Genomic DNA, 22,172 nt, shown 5'->3' with positions numbered 1-22,172 from the left:
TTCAAATTATTAATAATAATAAAATAATAATATTTTTTTTCTTTTTTCCTCCCTCTTCTCAAAATTTTTTTTCTCTTCCTCTCGCCGCCCCCGCCCCTACAGTATGAGACCTAGGTCATGACTATCTATGTCGCCCTCACCATAACCTCGCCCCATCCCATCCGCACTGGATACATGAAAATAATTATTTTGATGTTACTGTATTCTTGTTATTATTCAAATTATTATTAATAATAAATTAATATTTTAAAAATAATATATTTATTATTATTAAAAAATATTTTTTAAAATAATATTTTATTATTAATTTTTAAAATAATTTTTTTAAAAATAATATGTTGTTTATTAATAATATTTTTAAAATAATATTTTTAAAAAATAATATTTTTATTATTATTTTAAAATTAATATTTTTTCTTCTACTTCAAATTATTAATAATAATAAAATAATAATTTTTTATTTTTTTTCCTCCCCTAATTTTTAAAATTAATATCCTAGAAAAATAATATTTTAAATTATTATTAGTAATAAAATAATAATATTTTTTCCTCCTCCTTTCTAAATATTTTTTTTTCTTTTTTTCCCCTTCCCTTCCCTTCCTCTCGCCGTCTCTGTCGCCGCCCCCCCACCGCATCCCCCGACTTTGATGCCGCCAACCCCCCTCCTCTCTTCTCTGCGGTCCCGCTCCATCACCGTCCCCTCCTGTTCTTTCCCTCGATCCTGGCAAATCCGAGCTCTTGTGGCTCCATGCGAGCACCGACGATCGCCCCTCTCCTCCTCCAGCTTCGACACTACTAACCTGGCCCTACCCTATAACCATTTGCGCCACACCCATTGTTTGCGCCACATCTGGCTCCATGTGACCACCAAACCCTCTCCCCTTCTCTGGCTCCAATGCCACCAACCCCCCTCCCCTCCCCTCCGCGGCCCACTTCATCGCCGTCCCCTCCTGTTCCTTCCCCCGACCCCGACGAATCTGAGTCCCCATAGCTCCGCGTGAGCATCAACGACCGCCCCTCCCTTCCCTTGGCTCCGACGCCACCAACCCCCCCTCCTCCCCTCCCCTCTCCAGACTCTGGCACCACCAACCCCCCTCGTCTCTCCTCCTCGGCCCCGGTTGTGGGCAGTCATCGGTGCTCATACGATCGTCAGTTTGGAGCGGCTGAATAGGGAAGCTTAGACGGTGCCTAAGGTTCGCCGATGCTCATGTAGAGCCGCGGGGGTTCGGATTCTGGCGTTTTGTAGGGGACTTCCTTAAATTGATGGAGGTTTTCAATGCTTTTCTGTCTAGGTGGCACAACCAAATTCATTTAAGGAGTTGAGTTGGCAATATCTCAACGATCCTCCATGAAATATTGTTATATATATATATATATATATATATATATATATATATATATACACGCGCGCGCGATGAGAAGCTTCGATTCATAAAAACAGGAAAGAGGGCTATTTTACAAAATTTTCCTAGTATCATGGGGGAAGAAACAAAACACGAATCTTCAAGTCCACAATGCGTGTTTTCACGGCGTCCTTAACGCTGTAGCATGCGCTAACCGCGGAGTTCCGGAAGACGTTATGACGTCGGGAACATGTGTGGCTTCCAGGCAAACCACGCAAAATATCCGCGATGGCGTGTCGAACCGTGCGGCGCTCCTCCGTCCTCCTCTCGGAGCCATGGCCATGGCGCCCCCCCTCCCTCCACCGACCTCCTCCTCTCCTTCTCCGACCATCTAGGGCTACGGTTTTCCACGGAGCTTCCCTTCTTCGGTGCTCCCATAGCGAGGCGCCGTCGCCCACCTCTTCCTCTTCTTCTTCCTCTCCTCAGGATGACCAGGGTCCGCCCCAGGAGGCCGTCCTCAAGGCCATCTCCGGTGAACCCCCTCACCCCTTCTCTCCCAATTCTATTGGAATAATACGATACCTTGAATCCGATTTTTCCGCTATACTTTAATCTCGTGTTCGATTACTTCTTTGTAGCAATGGGACGCATTGATTGGAAGGCAAATTATGGAAAAAAAATTGTATTTTTTTTGCATCTGCTTAACATGTTTAGTTTGTGGAAGGGTAGGAAGTAGCTGATGCACGGCATGGAAGAAAAAGGAAATGAAATGGTTGAACTTAATGCTGGTTATTGGAGTTTCTATTGGTGATGGTAGAATCCAGAGATGAATCTTGTTATAGTATGGTCACCATACTGATGTTGTTGTTAGGATGGAGACTGGATATGTTAAATTTTGGAATTATATTTAGAATTCTTGTCAAGCAATCAGTTCGAATAAGACTGTGAAATAAGATTTAACAATGGTCATCAATGATCTGCAACCTAAACTCATTTGGGATGGGCTGGTTCACTGATGCATAATTTATGTGTAATCCTTCCTCAAAAAAAAAAAAAAAAAGTGTAATCTCTGCACTTCTTTGGGGTTAATTTTACTCTATATACTTAAACAGAAAACCACTCATACAATTTCTATCACAGATGGAGAAGTGATTTGAAATAGATTTTGAATTATGCTTGATTGCAGCAATTGATATTCTTAATAAACCCAATTTACTTTTCCCTTTCTTTTTCTCCAGAATTGGGATGCATTGTTCTTTTTTACTTGGGATGAACAACATTATACATGGATATTCATGATAGTGGATAACTAACTTTTGACAGCTTTTTTTTTCCCCATTTTAATTTCTTGGATAAGTCTTCCTCTTCCACTACTTGCAGTGCAAATGAGCTGAGGGAGGCGAGTTGAGCAGTACACTGCTCAGGCTCAGCTTGGTATATGAAAAAGGGTAATCAAGCTCGAGTGAAGCTTGATAATGTGTGCCCAAACTTGGCTCTTTAAATTGCACATTTGCAAAAGATCAATAAATTATATCACCTGATGATTGCCATTTCTGGGATAGGCCCTCTAAGTAGTATATAATAAGGTCTTTTCATATGGTATACATCTCTTACTAGGTGGACTGACCAAAAATCTTTATGGGAACAATATCCTATTAATCGACATTGACCTTTTATTACTGGGGAGAAATTTGCATATTGAAGTAATGATGTATTGAGATTTTCACAAGTGAATCTTGGTAGACCAGTGAATGGCAGATGAATGGCTCTGCCAAAGAAGTGCATATGGGGTCATGCACCTAAGAAGTATCTCATGTTAAGGCCATCAGCCGTTGCACTGCATTTAGATAACAATGCCAAATAAGGATACATACCAGCGAATATGTCCTCTTCTCTTGGGAGAAGATTTTGAGGTTTTATTCTCAGTAGTTTGAGGAGATCATGCCAAAATGTTTTCATTTTCTTATCTATAACGAATTAAATTTTGGACAATTAGAATTGAACTTTGAAAAAGAGGCTCTAAAAACAATGCTTGTCTAATCATAAGATTTAAGTGGAAGAGAGAAAAATACCAACATAACCGTATAACATGATAAAACAAACAAAGCAAACAACCTTTTCTCCTTTAAACTTCTTTATGAAACATGATATAACAAAACACTATCTTAAGCTGCCTGGGATAGAGTGTGTGACAGAGAGAGCGAGAGAGGAGGGGCTGTGGGGAGGGATGGGAGTGGAAGGGGAGGCACCCGAGTGTGCTGTGTGGAATAGAATCACTTAACCCTATAATAGTCCATTCTCTTTTTTGTTTTTCATTCAAGCGGCCTGGGCTGTTGGCCATAATTGGGTTCAAGTGGGCCCGGTGGTGGGGCTTGGGAAGCTTTCTGGCAAACAGAGCTGGGTGTTACTACAGAAACAGCTGCCAAAGTAAGGGAGGCTGTGGAAGCTTTGTGAAGGTACCCCATACACACATACTCATGTCCTGATACTTGCATGTTAATGCCTGTCAGAGACATACGCCATTCAAACACATGCAATGTGCAATTGACTCCATTTATCTGACTTGCTGATATGATCACTGCTTGTTTGGAACCTGGCCTTCTTCAAACAACTTCTTCAAAGAGAGGGGGTATTGCTACCATTTGACTGGAAGCTGTACTTTTTAGGTATATGATTGAAAGTATATGAAAAATTTTGCTGACATAACCAACCACTATTTGAGCCCCACCCTATGTCAGTTGGAACATCTCTACCATGAATACTGGGTGGCACATGTTTTATGGAGACAAGCAGGTAGTCAGTGATACTATGTCTAGTCATTATGTATATTAAAATGCAAAGTGACAAATAGAAGAAACTGAAAACCTTGATATTCGATGCAATAAACAGGACATCTATGACTGGAAACATGGATTTCCATAATAAGTAGGTTGCTGTGAATGCCACTTCTGCTAGGCCTGATCAATTTGCTGATTGTTATTAGTTTAGACTTTAAAGTATTGAACAGTATCTTTATTAAAATTGTCATATCCTGTTTCTGTTTTAACTTGTGTTGGCATTGCATCCAGAAGTATCAAAGTCTGAAGGAAGGGTTGCACAAACCACAAATATTGTCATTGGTGGTACAGTGACAGATGATGCTAGCAATGAATGGCTTGTTCTAGATCAGAAGGTATGGTATTTGTCGCTCCTTTTGTGGTTCGCATCTGAATGCTTATGCATGTTGGTGGACTTTGCTTTGCATACATGTATTGGTGATTGTGCCTGGTCTATCTGCCTACTTGCATGTATTCATGAATTGGTCTAGAATGTACCTGTTGAGCCCCCTTGTTAAAATTCAGAACCACGCTCAGCCACTGTTGCTTTTATTTTGTTTTAGATGTCTATCTTATGCTGCCATTGGGCTAGTTGTTGTTATCCATTTTCTTTTGCTTCTGTGCTGTCTGATCCAGATTCTTTTCATTTGATTGAAAATATCTCAACTGGAAAGTTGGCTTGTGTTGCCATGTACAATGAATCTCATTCATTGGCCAACTGAATTGCTTGTCTTTTTCATCCTTTCATCCCCCCACCCCCAAAACACACTCTCTCTCTCTCTCTCTCTCTCTTTCTCTGTGTCTGTGGCATGCTTGTGTGTGTGCACATGGGCAGCACCCAAATTGTGCCTCATGAGAAATGCTTGTAGATGCATAAGCAACAACATTTTTGAATGGTGACCAAGTAGCGCTGGCTAACAGGCATGGTGTTTGACAGCATATAAAGACAATCCCTTTAGTTTGTCTTATGTCAATTGTCGTAGGGTTTAATTGGTGTTGGTAAAATTAGCATCTACTATGGCATAGATAATTCTCAATGTTTATGTCGAGTTCATCGAAACCTAAGGCTGACCTATTGGGTTAGTGTTATATCAGTAATAGGCTTGAGTTAGATCATTATCTGCTGCAGGGAGTGGGTCAGGTTCTTCCTGCATTGGCTCTAAGTTGGTAATATTGATTTATTAGAAGTACATAATCCAATTTATTTGGAGTAGACAATCCATTTGGAGTAGATAATCCAATTTTTAATATGCACTACCGAAGAATAGGAGCTGGTATGTAGACTACCAAGAATAAGCAATTTAATTTGCAGTTCAGTTTTTACCATGTCAGGAGCTAGTACTGTTAACCTGTCTGTTGTTATTGTTGATTTTACAGGTAAACTCATATCCCATGACAAGAGGGTTCACTGCAATAGGAACCGGAGGTGATGATTTTGTCCAAGCAATGGTTGTTGCTGTTGAATCTGTACTTCAGCAACCAATTCCAAAGGTTTGTGCATAGATCATGTTTAATACTGAATAAACTGGTCTGTTTTGATAGCATACACAAAAGAAGTTAAAAATTAAGGTGCATGTGAACTTGAATTAACTTCACATATTTTATATAAATTAATACTTTTAAAGTGTTGTCATCACCGAAATACTAAACTCATGATTCATGTATATTTTGTGAATGGGGTTTTTATTAATAAACCAAGGCTGCAAGATGCTAGGCAATCCTAGGCTGTGGGAACCCCTAAATGCCTAGATGGTGCTTCGATTGGTTGAACAATGACTTTGGCTGTTCAAGAGGTAAATTAAGAAGAGGAGGAAGAAGAAGACATGGAATAGGTAGCAGAAGTAGAGGAAGGAAAATATAAGGCAAAGGGCAAAGAAATCATGGAGGTGGAATAAACAGTTAATGGGTGAAATTGCTGGGATGGTCTTCTGTGGGTAAGTTAGACATGTTGAATGATGGACAGACAAGCAGAGAAGGCAGATGGGTAGGCTCTCTCTCTTAGAAGTTAAAACCCTAGCTGGTTGGATTATGGGAAACTTTAGATGTTACACTAAAAATAACATGAACATTCTCTTTATATACATACTTCGTATAAGGCTTTCACTGGATAAAGAGAAAGAGGCATGGGAGATTTGGTTGAGTAAATGAATTTGCAATATTCTATTAAAAAAGAAAAAAAGAAGTTCAAGATGAATATGCAATCAAGGAGGTGAGGAAGGAGAATCAAGGTCTGCCCCTTCTTCAACATTCCTCTGCCCCCACCACCCCCCACAGCCCCCAACCAAAAAGAATTCAAGGAAGTTTGCCGAAATTTCAAGAAACTATTCTAGTTGGTGATGATCTACCCTAGGTCCCGAGATACAATGATGCAAGATAATTAGTAATGCAAGGTAATGAACAAAATGAATGATAATCAATTAAATCTTATGTAAATGGGTGCAATTTTAAAATGGAAAAAGAGACAAAAAGTGTTCACCTTCTGCTGATTTATATTGGGACGCTTTGACTTTAAGAATATATTCATGCTTTTCGTGGGCTTCATTTTTTCTTCCCATTATACTTGATCTTAGTAATGATGATAAAAATGGGAGATGGTTGATGGTGATGAATGAATTGGTAGAAGAAGCCTTATAGCAAGGATTTGAGGGCTGGCTGTCTTAGTGATACCATGTCAGATGGAGAGAGACTTGGTCTTAAGATGCATTTGGAATCTTGGATCTCTCTAGACCGGGTTGTCTCGGTCTGTCTCGGCCATTGCCTGTTGTATCCCAACACTTGGATGGCCCAGCCTGCTCGAACATCAATTTTTTAATTTATTTTTATTTTATTGTTATTAATTTTTAATCTTTGTTCTTGCTTTTGATGGTTGTTTTGGTCCTCCTGATCTATACTACTATTGTCTTGGTACCATACCGGCCTGGCCTCAGATTGGGATGAGCTTTGGCATTGGTATTTAAACCCTTGCCTTAGATATACATAGATAGGATGCAAAATTAGGACAGGATATTTTTTGGATTGCAAAGACTCCAGGGAAGGTTTTGAGAAGATAAAATGTTAGCAATCTCTTGAGATCAGTTCCTTCTTCCCTTCAACAAGGCGCCATTCTTTAACAATTATCTATACCAGTTACAGGATTGACTCTCCATGCAAACTTTAGTCTGTTATCCAAACTTGAAGGCTGAGAAAGCTTTAGTATTGATTTTGAAGGTTGGTCTGCTGCCAGTAGCTGTATATGACTGGCATATATTATCCGTGGTCGTTTGTCTTGCTGTTTCCTAGAAGAAGGGACCACCATCCAAACCCATTACCGAACTCTGATTCTGTTGTTGCTCACATTCCCTTTGCCGCTTTGAACTGCGAGCAGTATAAAACTTATCATTCTGATGTCATCCCTGCTCCCAACATTGTTCCTAATTTTCTTTCAGTGCTGCTCATCCGCTCATATGATTTTACACCTTGGTTGTTGCAACATATGATGTCTTGTCAACTAGTTATCCTAGGAGTGGTATAATATATTTCTGCTTTGTTTTCCATCTTTGTTTGGTGACTTGGCAGTTGATTTGGGTCTTTCTGGTGTTAATGAATTTTTTTCTCAAGTTGATTGATATAAATTTGTGATTTATTTGCTGATATATTAAGTGCCCCTTCATTACTTGCAAGTGTTACATGAAAGGCAACTGCTTGGTTCTTGGCTTGCATGGATCTCTCACAGCTGAATTGAAGAATCACTGATATTATTCTGATGTGGGTTTAATTGCTCATGGAAGCTGTTATGTTGCCATACTTGCCTTCCCTAATGTTCTTCTTTACCTGTTGCTATATTTTATGGCCTTACCAATTGCTGTATTGCTTTTTGTCCCTTTTGTTTTCATCCTTTTTATTTTACTTTTAAATTTTTTTAAATTTTTTGAATAAAATAAATTCAAAATACTAAGCTCAATGAAATCATGCTGCAAACCCTCATTATTTGTCTGTATCATCATTTCTGGAAGTTCATGTCAATAAGCTTAATGGTAGATATGAATTGATTAATATGAGATGCACAAGAAGATCCAAATAGATTGGAGGTCATGGCATTATGCTACTACAATTGATCTGGGATCTCAAATTGAGGAGTACATTGAATTTTTGAAAAGTCATGCATGCCAAATGGTAAATGTGGACCTTTTGTATAGGTTGGAGTCTTGGGGGCACAGAACTTTTGCTTTATGTATAGATCGATGACCTCTTTAGCCTCTAATGAGGTAGAGATAGGAATGAAACATGAAAACAGTAACTCAGACATCTTTATTGGTGAATTGTTGTCGAACATATTTGCAAAAACTCCACTTTTTCCATGATATTTTCGAATTTTTTCTAGTGTTGGTAATGATATCCTAATATTATTTTTAAATGTCCTAACAGCTTAATGGATATACATAGGTTATTAGCTTTGTTTGTAATTTCTTTTTTCCCAGTGAGGTTATCGAACATCCTAGCTCTCAACTTCTGGTGATTGTTATTTTTATTATGATATTCATGTTCATCATTTACAATCTTAACCACATTTTGCTGGATGCTGAACAGGGTCGTGTGACTCAGAAACTGTCTTCAAGGGGCAAGTATGTATCCGTAAACATTGGACCTATTCGTGTTGTCTCCAGTGAGCAGGTATCCTTTCCTCTCCTTTTACACGGATCTTAGCTTGTGCGCTGTACCTTTCGAGCACAATCAGCTGGATGCATAATATTTGGTTTGCTGGTTATGATATTTTATAAGAGGTGCATGATCTGTTGACCCGTTACTCAATTTGGTCTTTCCAGGTCCAAGCTGTATATAATGCCATGAGGAGGGATGACAGAATGAAGTATTTTTTGTAGACTGCATTGACATGTTTATCCATAAAATAGTCCCCATGCTTTGGCGTCCTAGGATTGCTGTAGCTCCATTTTAGCTTTAGTAATCTACAGCAATCTGTCATGTGGGCAACCAGGTCTCAGGTACATCAGATGTTTTCGGTGCATAGTATGTAAATTCTAGTTCTAGTAATTTCATTTGGAGTTTCTGTTATTAGTAGATTACTAAAGCTTCTGTCATTGTTTTACTTCGCGGGTGGAGAGCCGTAGGGGTCAGGGGGGTTATAAATAGAGAGCCATAGGTTCCTTTTTGCCCTAGGACTCCAGCTTTTCCCAGAATCAAATGAAGAAGACTCCCCGATGAGAGTCTTCTTCTTCCAGCATTTTTGTTCTTTTTGTTTTTTGTTTTTCTTTTGACTGCTTTACGAGTCGTGCGGCTGATTGGGTTATCATACTTTCTTCTTTTCGCATTGGTTTTCCTTTTGGATTAAGCCTTATAACCATTTCCCACCTGTGGGGTTGTTTTGATGAATGTGTTGAAAATCCCATTGGATTTACGGATTGAGCCAGTAAAATCAATTAGATAATAGGTGTACATGCTAGACTAGGTTTATATCCATAACTATCTAGGATTTAGGCCCAAATCCCATAAGAAGAAAAAAAACATCAATAGATAAGTATATTATTTGAGTAATTTTACTGATCTAATCCACGAATTCAATAGAATTTTTTCGGTTCATTCATACAAGCAAGTCCTAATTTGTATAAATTTCAACTTATTGAAATTAGGATTAAGCACTCTCTTTTGTTGGTAGCCGTATGGTTTTTCTACAGAGAATAAAAAAACAAGTCCTCTATTGTAAGTTAGGGTACGTAGTTTTAGTGATATCCATTTTATTTCTGGTAGAAAGGCCAGGAGAGATCTAATAATGTGCACCTTCTTATTTTCATAAAAGAAACAATCGTGCATCTTATTTTAGGGATGGCAACATTTTGGTGCAACGCACAGGGTATTACGGCACGATTGAGCTGTTCAACATTTAACTGCACGTATTATAATAAATCCTAGTCCTGGGTATCATCATGTTTACTATAATAAATATCCGAGTTAGGACTTCCCAAACTCTTATCATTATTTAAAAAAAAAAATGTTTAACCACACCTATTATATTGCATATGCTGGATGTTGGGCATCTAATTTAAATGGGAGTTATGAGTAACTTATGTTGCAAACAGGCTATTTTGACCTATCAAAGATTGTAGGCATTATACACCTAAAATTTTTTCAGTAGGTATGCTCTTTTATCTTGGATTGTCTTATTAAGTGTGTAGGTAGGGATGAAGAATAGAAAAGTTGAAACACATTCCTCATAAGCTGTTTTAGCATTCATTAACTAAAAACTTGTAACAACTTCAATTATTGAACATCACATCATTCAGGTATATAATAGTATTTTGACCATTGGAATGAGGACGGCGTAGTATTCGTTCTCAAGCTTCAGCATTTGGAGCAGGAGCATTATTATGTAGCAGGGATCTCCGAGAACTATACGGCGGATCCTTTCAATTCCACTCTAGCCTTTAGAGGAGGAGTGTCATTATGCAACGGATTTGGACCTTTAGGAACTTCATGAAGAATCCTTTGGATTCCACTCAAGCCACGAGTGTTTGAAGGAGGAGCCTCATTATGCATCGGATCTGGGCCTCTACTAACTTCATGAAGGATCCTTTCGGTTCCACTCAAGCCTCTAACACTTGGAGGAAGAGTCTCATTATGCAGTGGATTTGGGTCGCTAGGATTCCTCCAGCTCTAAGGAGCCGCCTAAAATGCCCTTCACCTCTTTCACCAAAGACCGGTATCAAGAGCCAATGTAAACATCAACACAATGCAAAGTGCTGCCTTAGGCCCCATATCTCTAATCAACACTTTGTTGCGATGGGGATGAATGGTTGCGAGTTCTACTCATAAATAAACTCCAGTTTGCTGTGGGGGAGGGGATGAAGCGGGCAACAACATCTTTATGCTGATATATTGATATCGTAATGATACTAATGGATTTCATTAGATATTATTTGATAAAGAAAATAACCTTTACAATTTAGTTATTTTGTGGCCAACAAAATCCACTTTAAATATTTTCTTAATATAACAAGATTTGAAGGGAATGTTGACTCCACCACTAGGTTTGTGCGCAAGGGGATGGAAGCTGCCAACAAAATCTTTGTGCTGACCTACTGATATTGTAATGATATTAATGCATTTCATTAAATATACATGGTTAGTCATCACGAGTCTTGATTACTTGTGGTATACATCATGAGCTATCCTTATCTATTTTGCTAAAGAAAATGACCATTACAATTTAGATATCTTGTGGCCAACAAAATCCACTTTAAATATTTTCTTAATATAATAAGATGATTTGAAGGGAATGTTGATTCCACCACTTGGTTTTTATGGTGAGAGATGTCATAGGTGGGGGGTATAATACGGGAAGAGATCTGTCTTTTTAGATATTTTCTTAATATCTAAATATAATAAGATATCTTTTTTTAGAATTCTAGATCCTCAAAAATTTTATCTAATTTTGGACTCTTTTCCTCTCAAAATTCTAGAATAAATAAAGGAAGATATCTCTTTCATATTTATCCCACTTCATAAATTAACCTTCACATTTATTGCATGCATATATCATGTATAAACATTTCAAAAATGTACCATGTATATATATGGCATAAATATATTTCTAAATACTATTTAGTTTTTATTAAACACTATTTTCCCTTTTAAAGTATATATTTTTTAAATACTATTTGTCATTTTCATATACACGTGGCAAATATATCGTGTATATATAAGGCAGACATTCCGAAGATATGTCATATATAAATATGGCATCAAGTTATTAAATACTATTTGTCCTTTCAAAGCATATTCTTAAATACCATTTTTGATTTTCGTGTACACGTTACAAATATAGTATGCATACAGATGGTGAATAGAGATTCTGCCAATATAAAAGTCTCTATTTTCAATCCTTTACGATGCATGGGATGTAAATTTTTTTAAAAAATATTTTATTTTATTTATCTATTTTATTATATCTATTTTATTTGTATTTTAAAAATAATTAAATAATAAAAAAATTATATTTTATACAGAACATGAACATGGATTATAAGCTATTGGATAAATCTTATGAAGATTTGATGACACTGATTCTGTGAAGCACTAACATAGAACTTTTTGTTTTGTGGCAGGTTTGAGTTGGAAGCTATAGCTCGTGCTCTTTTTACTTTGTTTCTTATCCGAAGAATCAAGAAGGTGATATGTATTAAAATCCATTCAATGGTGATTCTAGATAACTTAAACCTATAGATTAATATTTATTTAAAATGAAGAGACTATGTTTAGTTGTTGTAACAATAATGGCAGATAAATTTTTTTTTTTCAATTATTAGTTAATACTGCTGATTCTAAGAGAAATTAATTGTGGTCAGACTGCTGTATTTTTTTGCCATGGCATGTTGACTGAAAGAATCTAGGGTGTAATTGGTGTGTGAATCTATCTTGTCAGACGAAGCATATTGTTGCATTGATTTATAGGGTTTTTTATACTCGCAAAGTAAGTAAGTTATTTATTTTCATAGATACTTGTATGGAAATTGAACCTGGAATGGCCTGAGTTATCGGGGCTCGAACAAAAGATTGAGACAAGATTCATGCAGCTATGCTCGAACATGGATATATTATACGCCAAAATGCAGCAAGTGGACTTGAGCTTCCATGGTCTATAGGTCCAGATAAGCATGAGTTGGATTTGGCCTCTGGGTCAGAACAGCCGAGAAGTTGCATGAGGGAAGTAGTTACTTGAAGTAAATTTAGCAAGTCAAGACATGACTCCCTAGCATGTGCTGGCTTGTTCGAGCTTGTTAAAACAAGTAGAGGCTTGGGTTTGGCTCCGTTTGGGTTGCAGCAGTTTGGAGAAGAGTTTGGGGAAAAGAAGGGCAAGATGAGAAAGATGGAGAGGAGAGAGACCATGGTGATGCACGCCACCATGTCCTTCACCAAGGTCTTCTCAACCAGCCTCTCGGCAATGTCCATGTTGCCGGTCCTAGTATAGGTGGCGGTCAACAGAGTCTAGGATATGGTGTTTCTGTTGAATATCTTGTAAGGAGATTTCAGGTCGGATCAAGCGACGTACATGAAGATGTGGATGTTCTGAATGAATTGGTGAGCATTGAAGCCATGGGTCATGAGGGCCGGGACATAGATTTAGGTGACCATAGAGAGGGAGCAGGCGACAATGTGGGTCTTGAGGAGGAAGAAGAAGGTAAAGGAGAGGGGTGGTGCAAGGGGGCAAAGGTGGTGAGGCGAAGTGGAGGAGGAGGATGGTGTTCCAGATGAGGGCGTTTTAGAAGAAAGGGGTGGGGCAAGGGACCTAGGTGAAGATGAGGAGTGGGTAGGGATGTGGCAGTCGACAAGGAAATAGAGAAGGCAGATGACAAGGAAGTTGCTATAGTGAAGACTAAGGCAAAGGAAGTGGCTGTGGGGCTCTGAAAAGTGGTGGGGCCTGGCAAGGGCATTGAGGGTGGCTAAAAAGAGGTACTCGAGAGTAGGGCAGAGGAAGAGAAGGGGAGGAAAGGAGGAGAAGGAGAGGTTGGGGAGAGCTTCGACGGGATAGGGCCAAGGAGATTTTTCGCGAGGCGAGGTCCGAATGGAGCATTAGAGAGCTGGGAGGCGATGATATGAGATGGGGTGCTAAGGCTTTGATCAAGATGGAATAAGAAAATTTTTGTTTTCAAAAATTACGATAACTATTGAAGTGTCTGATGATCAATTTTGACCGTGAGTCGACTTACTAAAAGATAGCCTTGAGTTGCAGTCCAACAAACAATTCAACTTTAATTTAAGTTACAAGCATCCGGTGCTATCATGTTACTATGATTTGCGCTGCAAGTGGCTCAGTAGCTTTTATGCTAAGTTTAAACAAGTACAGTTGGGTTTGCTATAAATTACTAATTAATATTTGAACTCATCTTGGGTTGTTTTCCTGCACTATCATCTGCATCCTTTGTGGAATTCCTCAGGTGAAGCAAGCTTGCTACATCTATCTCTGATCAAGAATTGAGGCAGACGCTTCGTGTAGAGCAAGAAGAAGCTTTGTTGATTAAATGTTGTATTTTATAGATATTTCTTCTGCTGCCAAAATTAGAATTTAGAGTTTGAGATATTCATCAGATTCTTAGGATAATATATGGCTGGAAAGCTGAACTGATTGAATCACAGTGGAATCAGCAGTCTGTGATGATCCAGGTGAGATGTCCGTGGTGAAAGTCACGAGGTTTGAGAACAATTATTAGCTAGACATGAAGATTCAGAATTCAAGCAATATTTGCATAGTTTCATCAAAACAAGAAAAATTTGCAGAAAATTTACCATAAATATTCTAGAGGCGTCGAGCTTTATGGGGTCTGTGACCCTGGCGAAGAGGCCTCCAGGTTTTGTCTTTTAATGTTTCTATTCGCAGCAGCATTGCATTAGATCGACCGGCAAACATCGATTTCTTACGAATCCGATGGAATTGGGGTCACAACACGAGAAAGTTTGAATTTTTTGGATTCTTTATGCTGCTCTCACTGGGATATGTTCGACGTAATCCACTCTCTTATCCATTTAAGTATCTATTTAGGTTTCCCGTTTTGTAACTTACTGAAATGACTTGCCATTCAATTCAAGAGGTCTCGGGTGCTGGTGGTCCAAGAACATGCCTTGAACAAATTTCATTGGAATCTTCTCGAGTAGAAGTAATCAAACATGAAATAGCTTTGATATGCTCAGAAATTTTGTTGCTCGTAGGTGTTTGCTTGCTTCTAATGCTTGCATTTTGTTGGATTTGGGGTTCAAATTGAGAAACTTAGTCATCAAATGCAGGACCACAAACCGGGCGGCAAGAAGTTATCCCACAAAATATAAGGATATTCTATTCCACTCATTTGTTTTTTTAAGAAAATTCATGAAAAATATTTTTTATACATTCATGTATCTGACATATTACAGTTACATATAAATCAATACTTTCTATATTCATATATGAACGTAGTAAATTATTGTGGCATTCAAGCTCTAGGAGCCTGCCGAGGCAATTAAGGAATTCAACATCTAGGCATCTGTACAACCTTAATCTTGGTTTTGTATTTGTCCTTTGCAGAGTATTCGAGAACTTTGGCTCTCTTTGCCAAGTATACAAGTATAGCTCGGTGGCTACTCCGCTATGAAAAATATTTTATTGTTTGTTATGTGATTCTAAGATACCTATGTATTCACTCTGTTGACTATTACTAACGGCGTGCCATTTTGAGATGATGTGCTTTTATCGTGTCCCATAAACTTTGTCCTCCATTGGAAACTTGGTAACTATTATATCATCTGTAAGAGTTTTGGATGCTCTTAAACATGATTTTGAGCCCCAGTATGTGGTTTGCAATTTTGCATGATGAGAATTTAATCGTTTTATTAATTGGCATAAAGTGGGGAAACCTCCATATTTTTCTCATATATTTTTCTTTTTGGAATTAGATCTGCTCATTGTCCATCTTACTTCAAAGGATTTACTGACTTGCATTATTCAGAGGGCACACATTTGGTGCCTATCTGTTCTGATACATTGACACTTTTGTCCAAGCATGCTTGTTTTCAACAAGTAGGATGAACTTATTTATAATGGTCTGGCCCCAATAGTTAAAGTCCATCTTGCAGAGGGATGCAGTTGACCTCACATATCTTCATCGTCTTTGAGTTGTTTTGTATGTTCCTTCTTTTTCCTTCTCTTGTTCTTTCTGGTTGAGTCTGCTCTTTTGTATTTTAAGTCTGTTTCCTTGTACTGCCACTTTATCCCCCTCCCCAAAAATGGTGATGGATAAAGGTAATCTACTTTGTTGATAGCATATAGGAAGGCTTCAGTTTATAGATGTGTCCTTGGTTGTGAAACATCTTGAATGAAGATCAACCTACGTATCACATTTAATGAATACATATGCTTCGGTTTCACCATAGCTTAGGAAACCCCTCTTTCTCCTGCTGCTCGCAGTTTTGTGTACCATGGTCGTCCATCATGCAAAATTATACATGAATCAACTGGCCTTTAACTTATTTTCCTTATTATCTATGTGCTAAATCTAGAAATATTAAGCTGAGAAAATGTTGGTTGCCTTCACCATTTGTTTTTGCAGCATTATTGCTCTGGTGGAGACTTGTGGCTTGGTGATCTTCATTTGTGCTCTTCAGGTACCTAGACTCAGAAATCAGAAATAACAAGAATGTGCAATTTGCTCATATTCCTGTAATTGTGCTTTCAGTTGTCACATCTTTGACCTAAATGATGGTGCCAATCAAATATCGCATTGATCAAGTCTGTCCTAGGCTAAGATATTCCATACATCTCAAGACTCTATTTTTGATCCAAATATGGTTTCATAATCAACAAATGATTTCATATCTGTAAGGTGAAAAAGAAAAATAGGAACATACCTACTGAATCAGAGGTGGAGCCTCAGAGCAAAACCTAGCAGACCAGGAGTTTCCTTTTATTCTAAAATGCCATAGGTTTCCCTTGGAAGAAACCAAATTTTCATGACACAAGAACTCCCAAGAGTACCACTTCTCAATCATCCGATCTATGTCATGGACAAAAACATCTGTTGTCTTACCAGCTCTAGCAATCATGGCAGCCGTGTAGATTGCCTCCATCCTGCCTGGTGCCTCTGGTCGGTCTCCTCTTGGTCCATCGATGACCACCACGTCCCATTTTCTCTTGCACACTATGCCTGGCAGCCCTGTGAGTGCTAGCTTGCAATGTGATCTATGGAGGAGACCTTCTTGTGGTGTGCAGGCAGGGTTTGTTCTAGCATGCTTAAGTAGCTCGTATGCTTCACTAGCTTTCTTATGGTATTTAACCATGTAGACCTGCATGCCTTTGAGTTTTCGAGTTCTGAGCTTTTCGAAGTCGTCTTCTAGAAAGATAGTAGTACCTTCAGTATTGAAGATGGCAAGGTCAAGGAATTGTGGTTTAAGTCCAAAGAAAAGGAGGTTGCAGGGGCTTTGTGGGTTATAAAATTTTTGAGGAGCTGGTGCTCTTTTAAGCTGAGGATGTCTTCAGGGGGCCTGGCATAAGGTTTCATTATATGTGATACATGAGGAAGGCGTTTCACAGGTACAGAATTTGTAGAAGCACATGAATTTGAAAGGAGTGGAGAAGGGAGAAGGATGGGGGGTGAACTAATGTTTGCAAATTTAAAGACTGTAAGGAGGGAAATGGTTGAGAAAATAATGAAAAGGACAAAGATGAGATTCTTCAATGGCATTTTCTTCTCTTTCTTTTCTTACCCTCTCATTTCCTGCTGCTGCGCTTATGGTTGTGAGTTTTGAGGAAGATGGCTGAAAGGCAAAATCAGATCTGTAAGTTGGTCTTCCTTTTCTAGTCTTGCCCTCACTTCTTCTGCCTATTGTAGTGGGTGTGTTGGTTGCCTTTGGATTTCTTGAGAGCTAAGAGAGATGATTTCTTTTGGTAAAAGAGTTTTCTTGATGGGGGGGGGGACAGCAAAATATGGCATCCTGCATGCTTTTCTTCCAGAATGGCAAGATGTTAGGTGTTTCCCTTTTGCAAATTATTTTTCAGGTTTGTTGAGCAGTTGAGTGAATATGAAGAAACAGTAAGAGTAACTGCTGAGCAACAGTTAATGATGTTTAACTTTTATTACTCCCCTCCAGAAGTTAAAAGTGACCCTGGTGGCTTGGCAATGAGATGATCATATACCATAACAAATGGAGGCGGTAGGCTCATTTCTATCGAATCCTTTTCTCAATTGGTCAATTGGATGATGATCTTTATTCTATATGCTCAACTCATTTTTAAAAGCCTGAGTTTGAATTCCTATTTCAGATCACTCATCTAGACATGTGGGTCCTTTTGCTGCACCAACAACGGAAAGCTTTGCTAAAATTATTTCATTTAGGGGCCACATTCTAATCATTTCTCCTTTATTAATCATTGTTTGGCTCTTAACTTGTTTCTTTTATCATTCATTTACTGTAATATTTGGGGATGATGCTCATAGGAAACCAATTTCCATGACTAACCATCCATTTTATCAACTATTCTCAACATGGGGTGGTTAGGTTCCAGCATTGACCTCACTGTGCCCTCTTAACAACTTGAGCTGATGGGGCACACATAGCCATGTATATTGTAATTGATCATGTGAAATGTTTCTCTTTAACAGGCCAACTTTTTCATCACTTATGGAGGAAAAATCCATTTTTGCCCACAATGCAAGTTGAGTGTGGACTCAAAATTGGAGGGTTTTTGCTATCATAAGTTCTATAGATGCAAATTGTTTTTTAAAGTAAGTATATAGTCCATGACTCTGGATTCAATGAATTTCTGAAGCTGAGGTCAGTGATTACTATATAGGTTGATGCCACTTGTAGTTAATACATGACAGTGCTTAAGTATGTTGTATGATCATATGCCAGAAGCCAATAGGGAAACTGGAAACCTAGGCCAATGAGGAGTGATTCAATAGAGTTCAGGATTTCTTCTATAGAAAAGACCCTCCAAGCTCCAGATTATGTCTTACACTATGCAGAATGGCTAAAATTGTGTGTGTATATATATATATTATACTTAACCTAATGGGCATGCTAAGCTATCAAATTGCTGTCCCTTAACTAATGGACATGTTCAACAACCACAAACATCCCCTTTCTTTAATCATCTGTGGTTCTTATGACTTAATGTCTAAACAATTGCAGAACAAACAGGTCTTCGCTGGATCTGATCTGTGTGCAAAGGTGTAGCATGAGGCATCAGTTTCATGTGGCCATGGACTGCTTTGGTGTGGTCCAAAAAATTGGAGCTATCTGTAGCTTCATCGAACCTTCATGGTGATTATTTCAACATCAAAGCTAATAGTTTGATTAAAGTTGAAGAGACAAGGTTGATGCTGGAGGGATGTTATGGAGTACCAGCCCGTTTCACTTTTCACTGGAGGGTCAGCAGCGTCAGCTCTCTTCTTCAAACACTTTATTTGGTCCCCAGCCTTCTAACACTAATGACCCCGGGCTCTTGTCATTATGTGCTCCCTGTTCCGTGGAATCTTATATAATGGCACATATTTGCACAAATTGGTAGATTATATATATCACGCCCCTGGCCGAGATCTATAACTCAGGATTGCAATGACTGCCGCATATTCATGTAAAACTCTCTCTACAAATATGTAAGATATTTTAAATACGATATCAATACATCACAGTAGAATTAATAATAAATTAAATTCAAAACTTAACTAATTAGAATCAACTTTAATCCCTCACAAAACTTCAACGATATTCAAAAAATTTTATATCGATTAAACCTTAAATATCAATCTTGTAAAATATAATGATAAGCCTATGTCTAAATTCGATTGATACTGTCAACTCTCATTTCTAAACATACTTTGAAAGCAGTATCCACATCTATAATTTTTTTTAAAAAAGAATCTGAACCTGAAAAGAAAGAAAAGATAATGAGCTCGATCGTCTAATAAATAATGAATATTTCAACTAGACATTTTAGATATTATCATAAGATATGATATTCAAAAACAAATGCCATAAGTAAATATATGAATATATTATATATTAATTAATGCAAATCAAATCCTTTCAGATATTTATATATATACATAATCATAAATCTAATTCGAAACTAACATATATAACTCAACAACTTCAACTATGACCATACTTATATCCTATGGTACGGTCAGAGCTCAATAACCAGAGTATCCATGCATAATCCTCATTGATAGAATCTACTGAATATCAATGTTTAATCCCTATTAGCAGGATCCATTGACTACCAATATTTAATTTTCATTGGCAGGATCTACTGAATACCAATATTTAACCCCTATTGATGGGATCCACTAAACATAATTAGGTTGAAAGCTCAAATCCGATGTATATCAAAGCATTTTTACAAAATAATATATATTCCATTCATTATATGCATATTCTATAATAAATTAATAAACTATAATATTCTAAAAATTTCAAATTTATAAATCATTTTTCGTTTAAAATATAGTTTTATAAATCACACATGAATTAAAGACTAATTAATTATTTTTAAAATAAATTATAAAATATCTTAAAAAGATGGTTCATTATTTATCTTTATAGAATATTGAATAGACAAATTCAATCAATCATGAGAGTATCTTTTAGAATCTATTATTCAAAATATATTCTTCTATTAAAATTTAATCATAAATATTTAAGAATAAAATCTTAAGTTTTGGTACCTTCACAGGGCTAGCAAAAGTGGTAGCATCCAACATCCTAATTGGTCTAACTAAGATAATTTTATCTGATAATAATTAGAATAGGAAACATATAGTTCAACAGAGATAAAAATGATCAAATCAGTAGTATTCGATAAGGGTCACGGACTCATGATGGAGGCTGGTGCGGTACTCAATGATCAAAGATTAGTTTAATTAAATAACTTTATTTAATTAAGATCAGATTAAAATATAATTGGCTTTATAGAGATCAAATAGATCAAATTTGATGGTATTCAGATCCGACTTAGGTGGATGTCCACACACTGTCCGACGACCATGAATCAGGATTTTTCATCAAGCTCGATCAAAATCATCAAAATTTTTTTTTTTACTCAATCAATCTTAGAGAGATAAATTTCATAGAGAAAGAAATAATTTTAGAAAGAGAAAGTAAAATTTTTTTAGAGAGAGAAAGTTGAGAGAAAATCTCTCTTTTCTTTTTTTTTTCTAGAAAAGGTGGAGAAAGAAAGTTGAAAGAGAGGAGAGAGACACTCTCTTCTTTTTTTCTTTCTCTCTCTCTTTTTTTTATTTTTTTTATTTTTTTTTTATTTTTTTTTATTTTTCTTTCTTCTTCTTTCGTTTGGGCGAAACAGGGATTCCGTTTGAATCCCCTTCTCCCCCAAATCTAAGAGTGGTTTGCCAGAAGATGGTGGCCAAGGGTGTGGCCCATGGTGGCACAGCCTAGCATCCCTGATCTAGTGATCAATGGCAACAAACGATGCCAACAAAATAAAGAAAATCAAGAGAAAAATATGAGAAAATAAGGCTTGGCTTTTCAAGAAGAAATCCAGTGATAGATCGGTCGAAATCAAGCTTCTAAAGGCTAGAAATAATAAGGAGAGAGATTAATAAAAGATTCAAGAGACCATCACCTTATTTTTGTCGATGTTGACCTTGATTTCCGACGAACACAATGAGCTTAATCGACATATTTTCTAGAAAAGATTTGGGAATAAAAGAGGGGATAGCTTGGCTGAGGTTGTTGGCTTTCAAATAGAGGTGGATCCTCTTCAAATAGAGGGCCAAACAATAGGGGATTAGGCTAGAATCCAACTCCAATTCAAAGTTGGAGTCTTGGTCGGATGAGGAAGAAGAACTCCTTTGGGAGTTTTGTTCATGGTCAGCATTCCCCAGCACGTGTTGGCCTTAAGATTTCTTTTTTTTTTTTTTTGTCTTTTCTCTAGTGTTTTAAAATTCATGTGGTCTTCTTTTTGGGGGGCTGGGTTCTGGGTATTACAATATATCAAGCATTTGTAATCATTTGTAATCCACTAAGTATCGGTAAACTATTGAGCAATGGACATGTGATCTTGCTGATGACCAACTGTATGTTGGAGTTTTAATTTATGAAAAAAATTTAAAAATAAATCCAATCTTATCCCCTATTTGTTAGTAGTTTCAAATGTTTTAAAAACTCTTTCCATTTTTAATCTCACATCAAATAAGTGAAAAAAAAAGGTCACCTTTCTTAAATAGATTTTCCTTTCCGGTGAAAATGAAAAAAACTATATTGTATTTCTCATATCTTAATCACATTAATACATCCTTATATATACACTAAAGTGGAAAGGCAACTATGGTAGCTGTATAATTATATTCAAACAAATATGGTAGCTTTACAATTGTGTCCAATAATCACAATTAAGTAAATATGATAAGTTTGACCCTAGAATCCCTATAGTCATCGATCATAATAGTCATGATATTGACAACTCATAATAATATTCACATTCTCCTCAAACTCAAGATGGGTGACTGGATGCAAGTCTAAGTTTGGATATTAG

The 22,172-nt window shown here is 37.3% G+C and overlaps 1 protein-coding gene and 1 pseudogene across 5 annotated transcripts; one reads left to right on the top strand and one right to left on the bottom strand.

Moving 5' to 3' along the window:
* Positions 1–1,598: 1,598 nt before the first annotated feature.
* LOC105032426 (uncharacterized) lies at positions 1,599–15,452 on the top strand. 5 transcript variants are annotated; one of them, XR_003798717.2, is made up of 6 exons: positions 1,599–1,875; positions 4,415–4,515; positions 5,537–5,650; positions 8,726–8,809; positions 8,962–9,138; positions 12,256–12,600. XR_003798717.2 is itself a non-coding variant. In XM_010906873.3 (5 exons), the coding sequence occupies exons 1-5, from the start codon at positions 1,632–1,634 to the stop codon at positions 12,259–12,261; spliced, it is 552 nt and encodes a 183-aa protein (XP_010905175.1). In that variant the 5' UTR covers positions 1,600–1,631; the 3' UTR covers positions 12,262–12,600. The 5 variants fall into 5 exon arrangements, 2 of the variants coding, with proteins under 2 accessions (XP_010905175.1, XP_010905173.1); XR_012142925.1 differs by lacking the exon at positions 12,256–12,600 and adding an exon at positions 15,207–15,452 and having other exon boundaries at positions 1,600–1,875; positions 4,412–4,515; XR_829804.3 differs by having other exon boundaries at positions 1,600–1,875; positions 4,412–4,515.
* Positions 15,453–16,198: 746 nt separating this feature from the next.
* LOC140854794 (arabinogalactan O-methyltransferase 2-like) lies at positions 16,199–19,239 on the bottom strand (annotated as a pseudogene).
* Positions 19,240–22,172: the final 2,933 nt, after the last annotated feature.

This window comes from Elaeis guineensis, chromosome 1 (assembly GCF_000442705.2).
Source record: "Elaeis guineensis isolate ETL-2024a chromosome 1, EG11, whole genome shotgun sequence".
Classification (NCBI taxonomy): Eukaryota; Viridiplantae; Streptophyta; class Magnoliopsida; order Arecales; family Arecaceae; genus Elaeis; species Elaeis guineensis.
This window is presented reverse-complemented; position numbering and strand designations above follow the sequence as displayed.

What these genes read in the sequence shown, in the direction of transcription:
- LOC105032426 (XM_010906871.3), top strand. Translation starts at nt 1,632, where the DNA reads ATGGCGTGTCGAACCGTGCGGCGCTCCTCCGTCCTCCTCTCGGAGCCA. An exon ending in GGCTTGTTCTAGATCAGAAG is followed by an intron (nt 4,516 to 5,536) that starts GTATGGTATTTG and finishes TTGATTTTACAG; the next exon opens with GTAAACTCATATCCCATGAC. An exon ending in GTGTTGTCTCCAGTGAGCAG is followed by an intron (nt 8,810 to 8,961) that starts GTATCCTTTCCT and finishes TGGTCTTTCCAG; the next exon opens with GTCCAAGCTGTATATAATGC.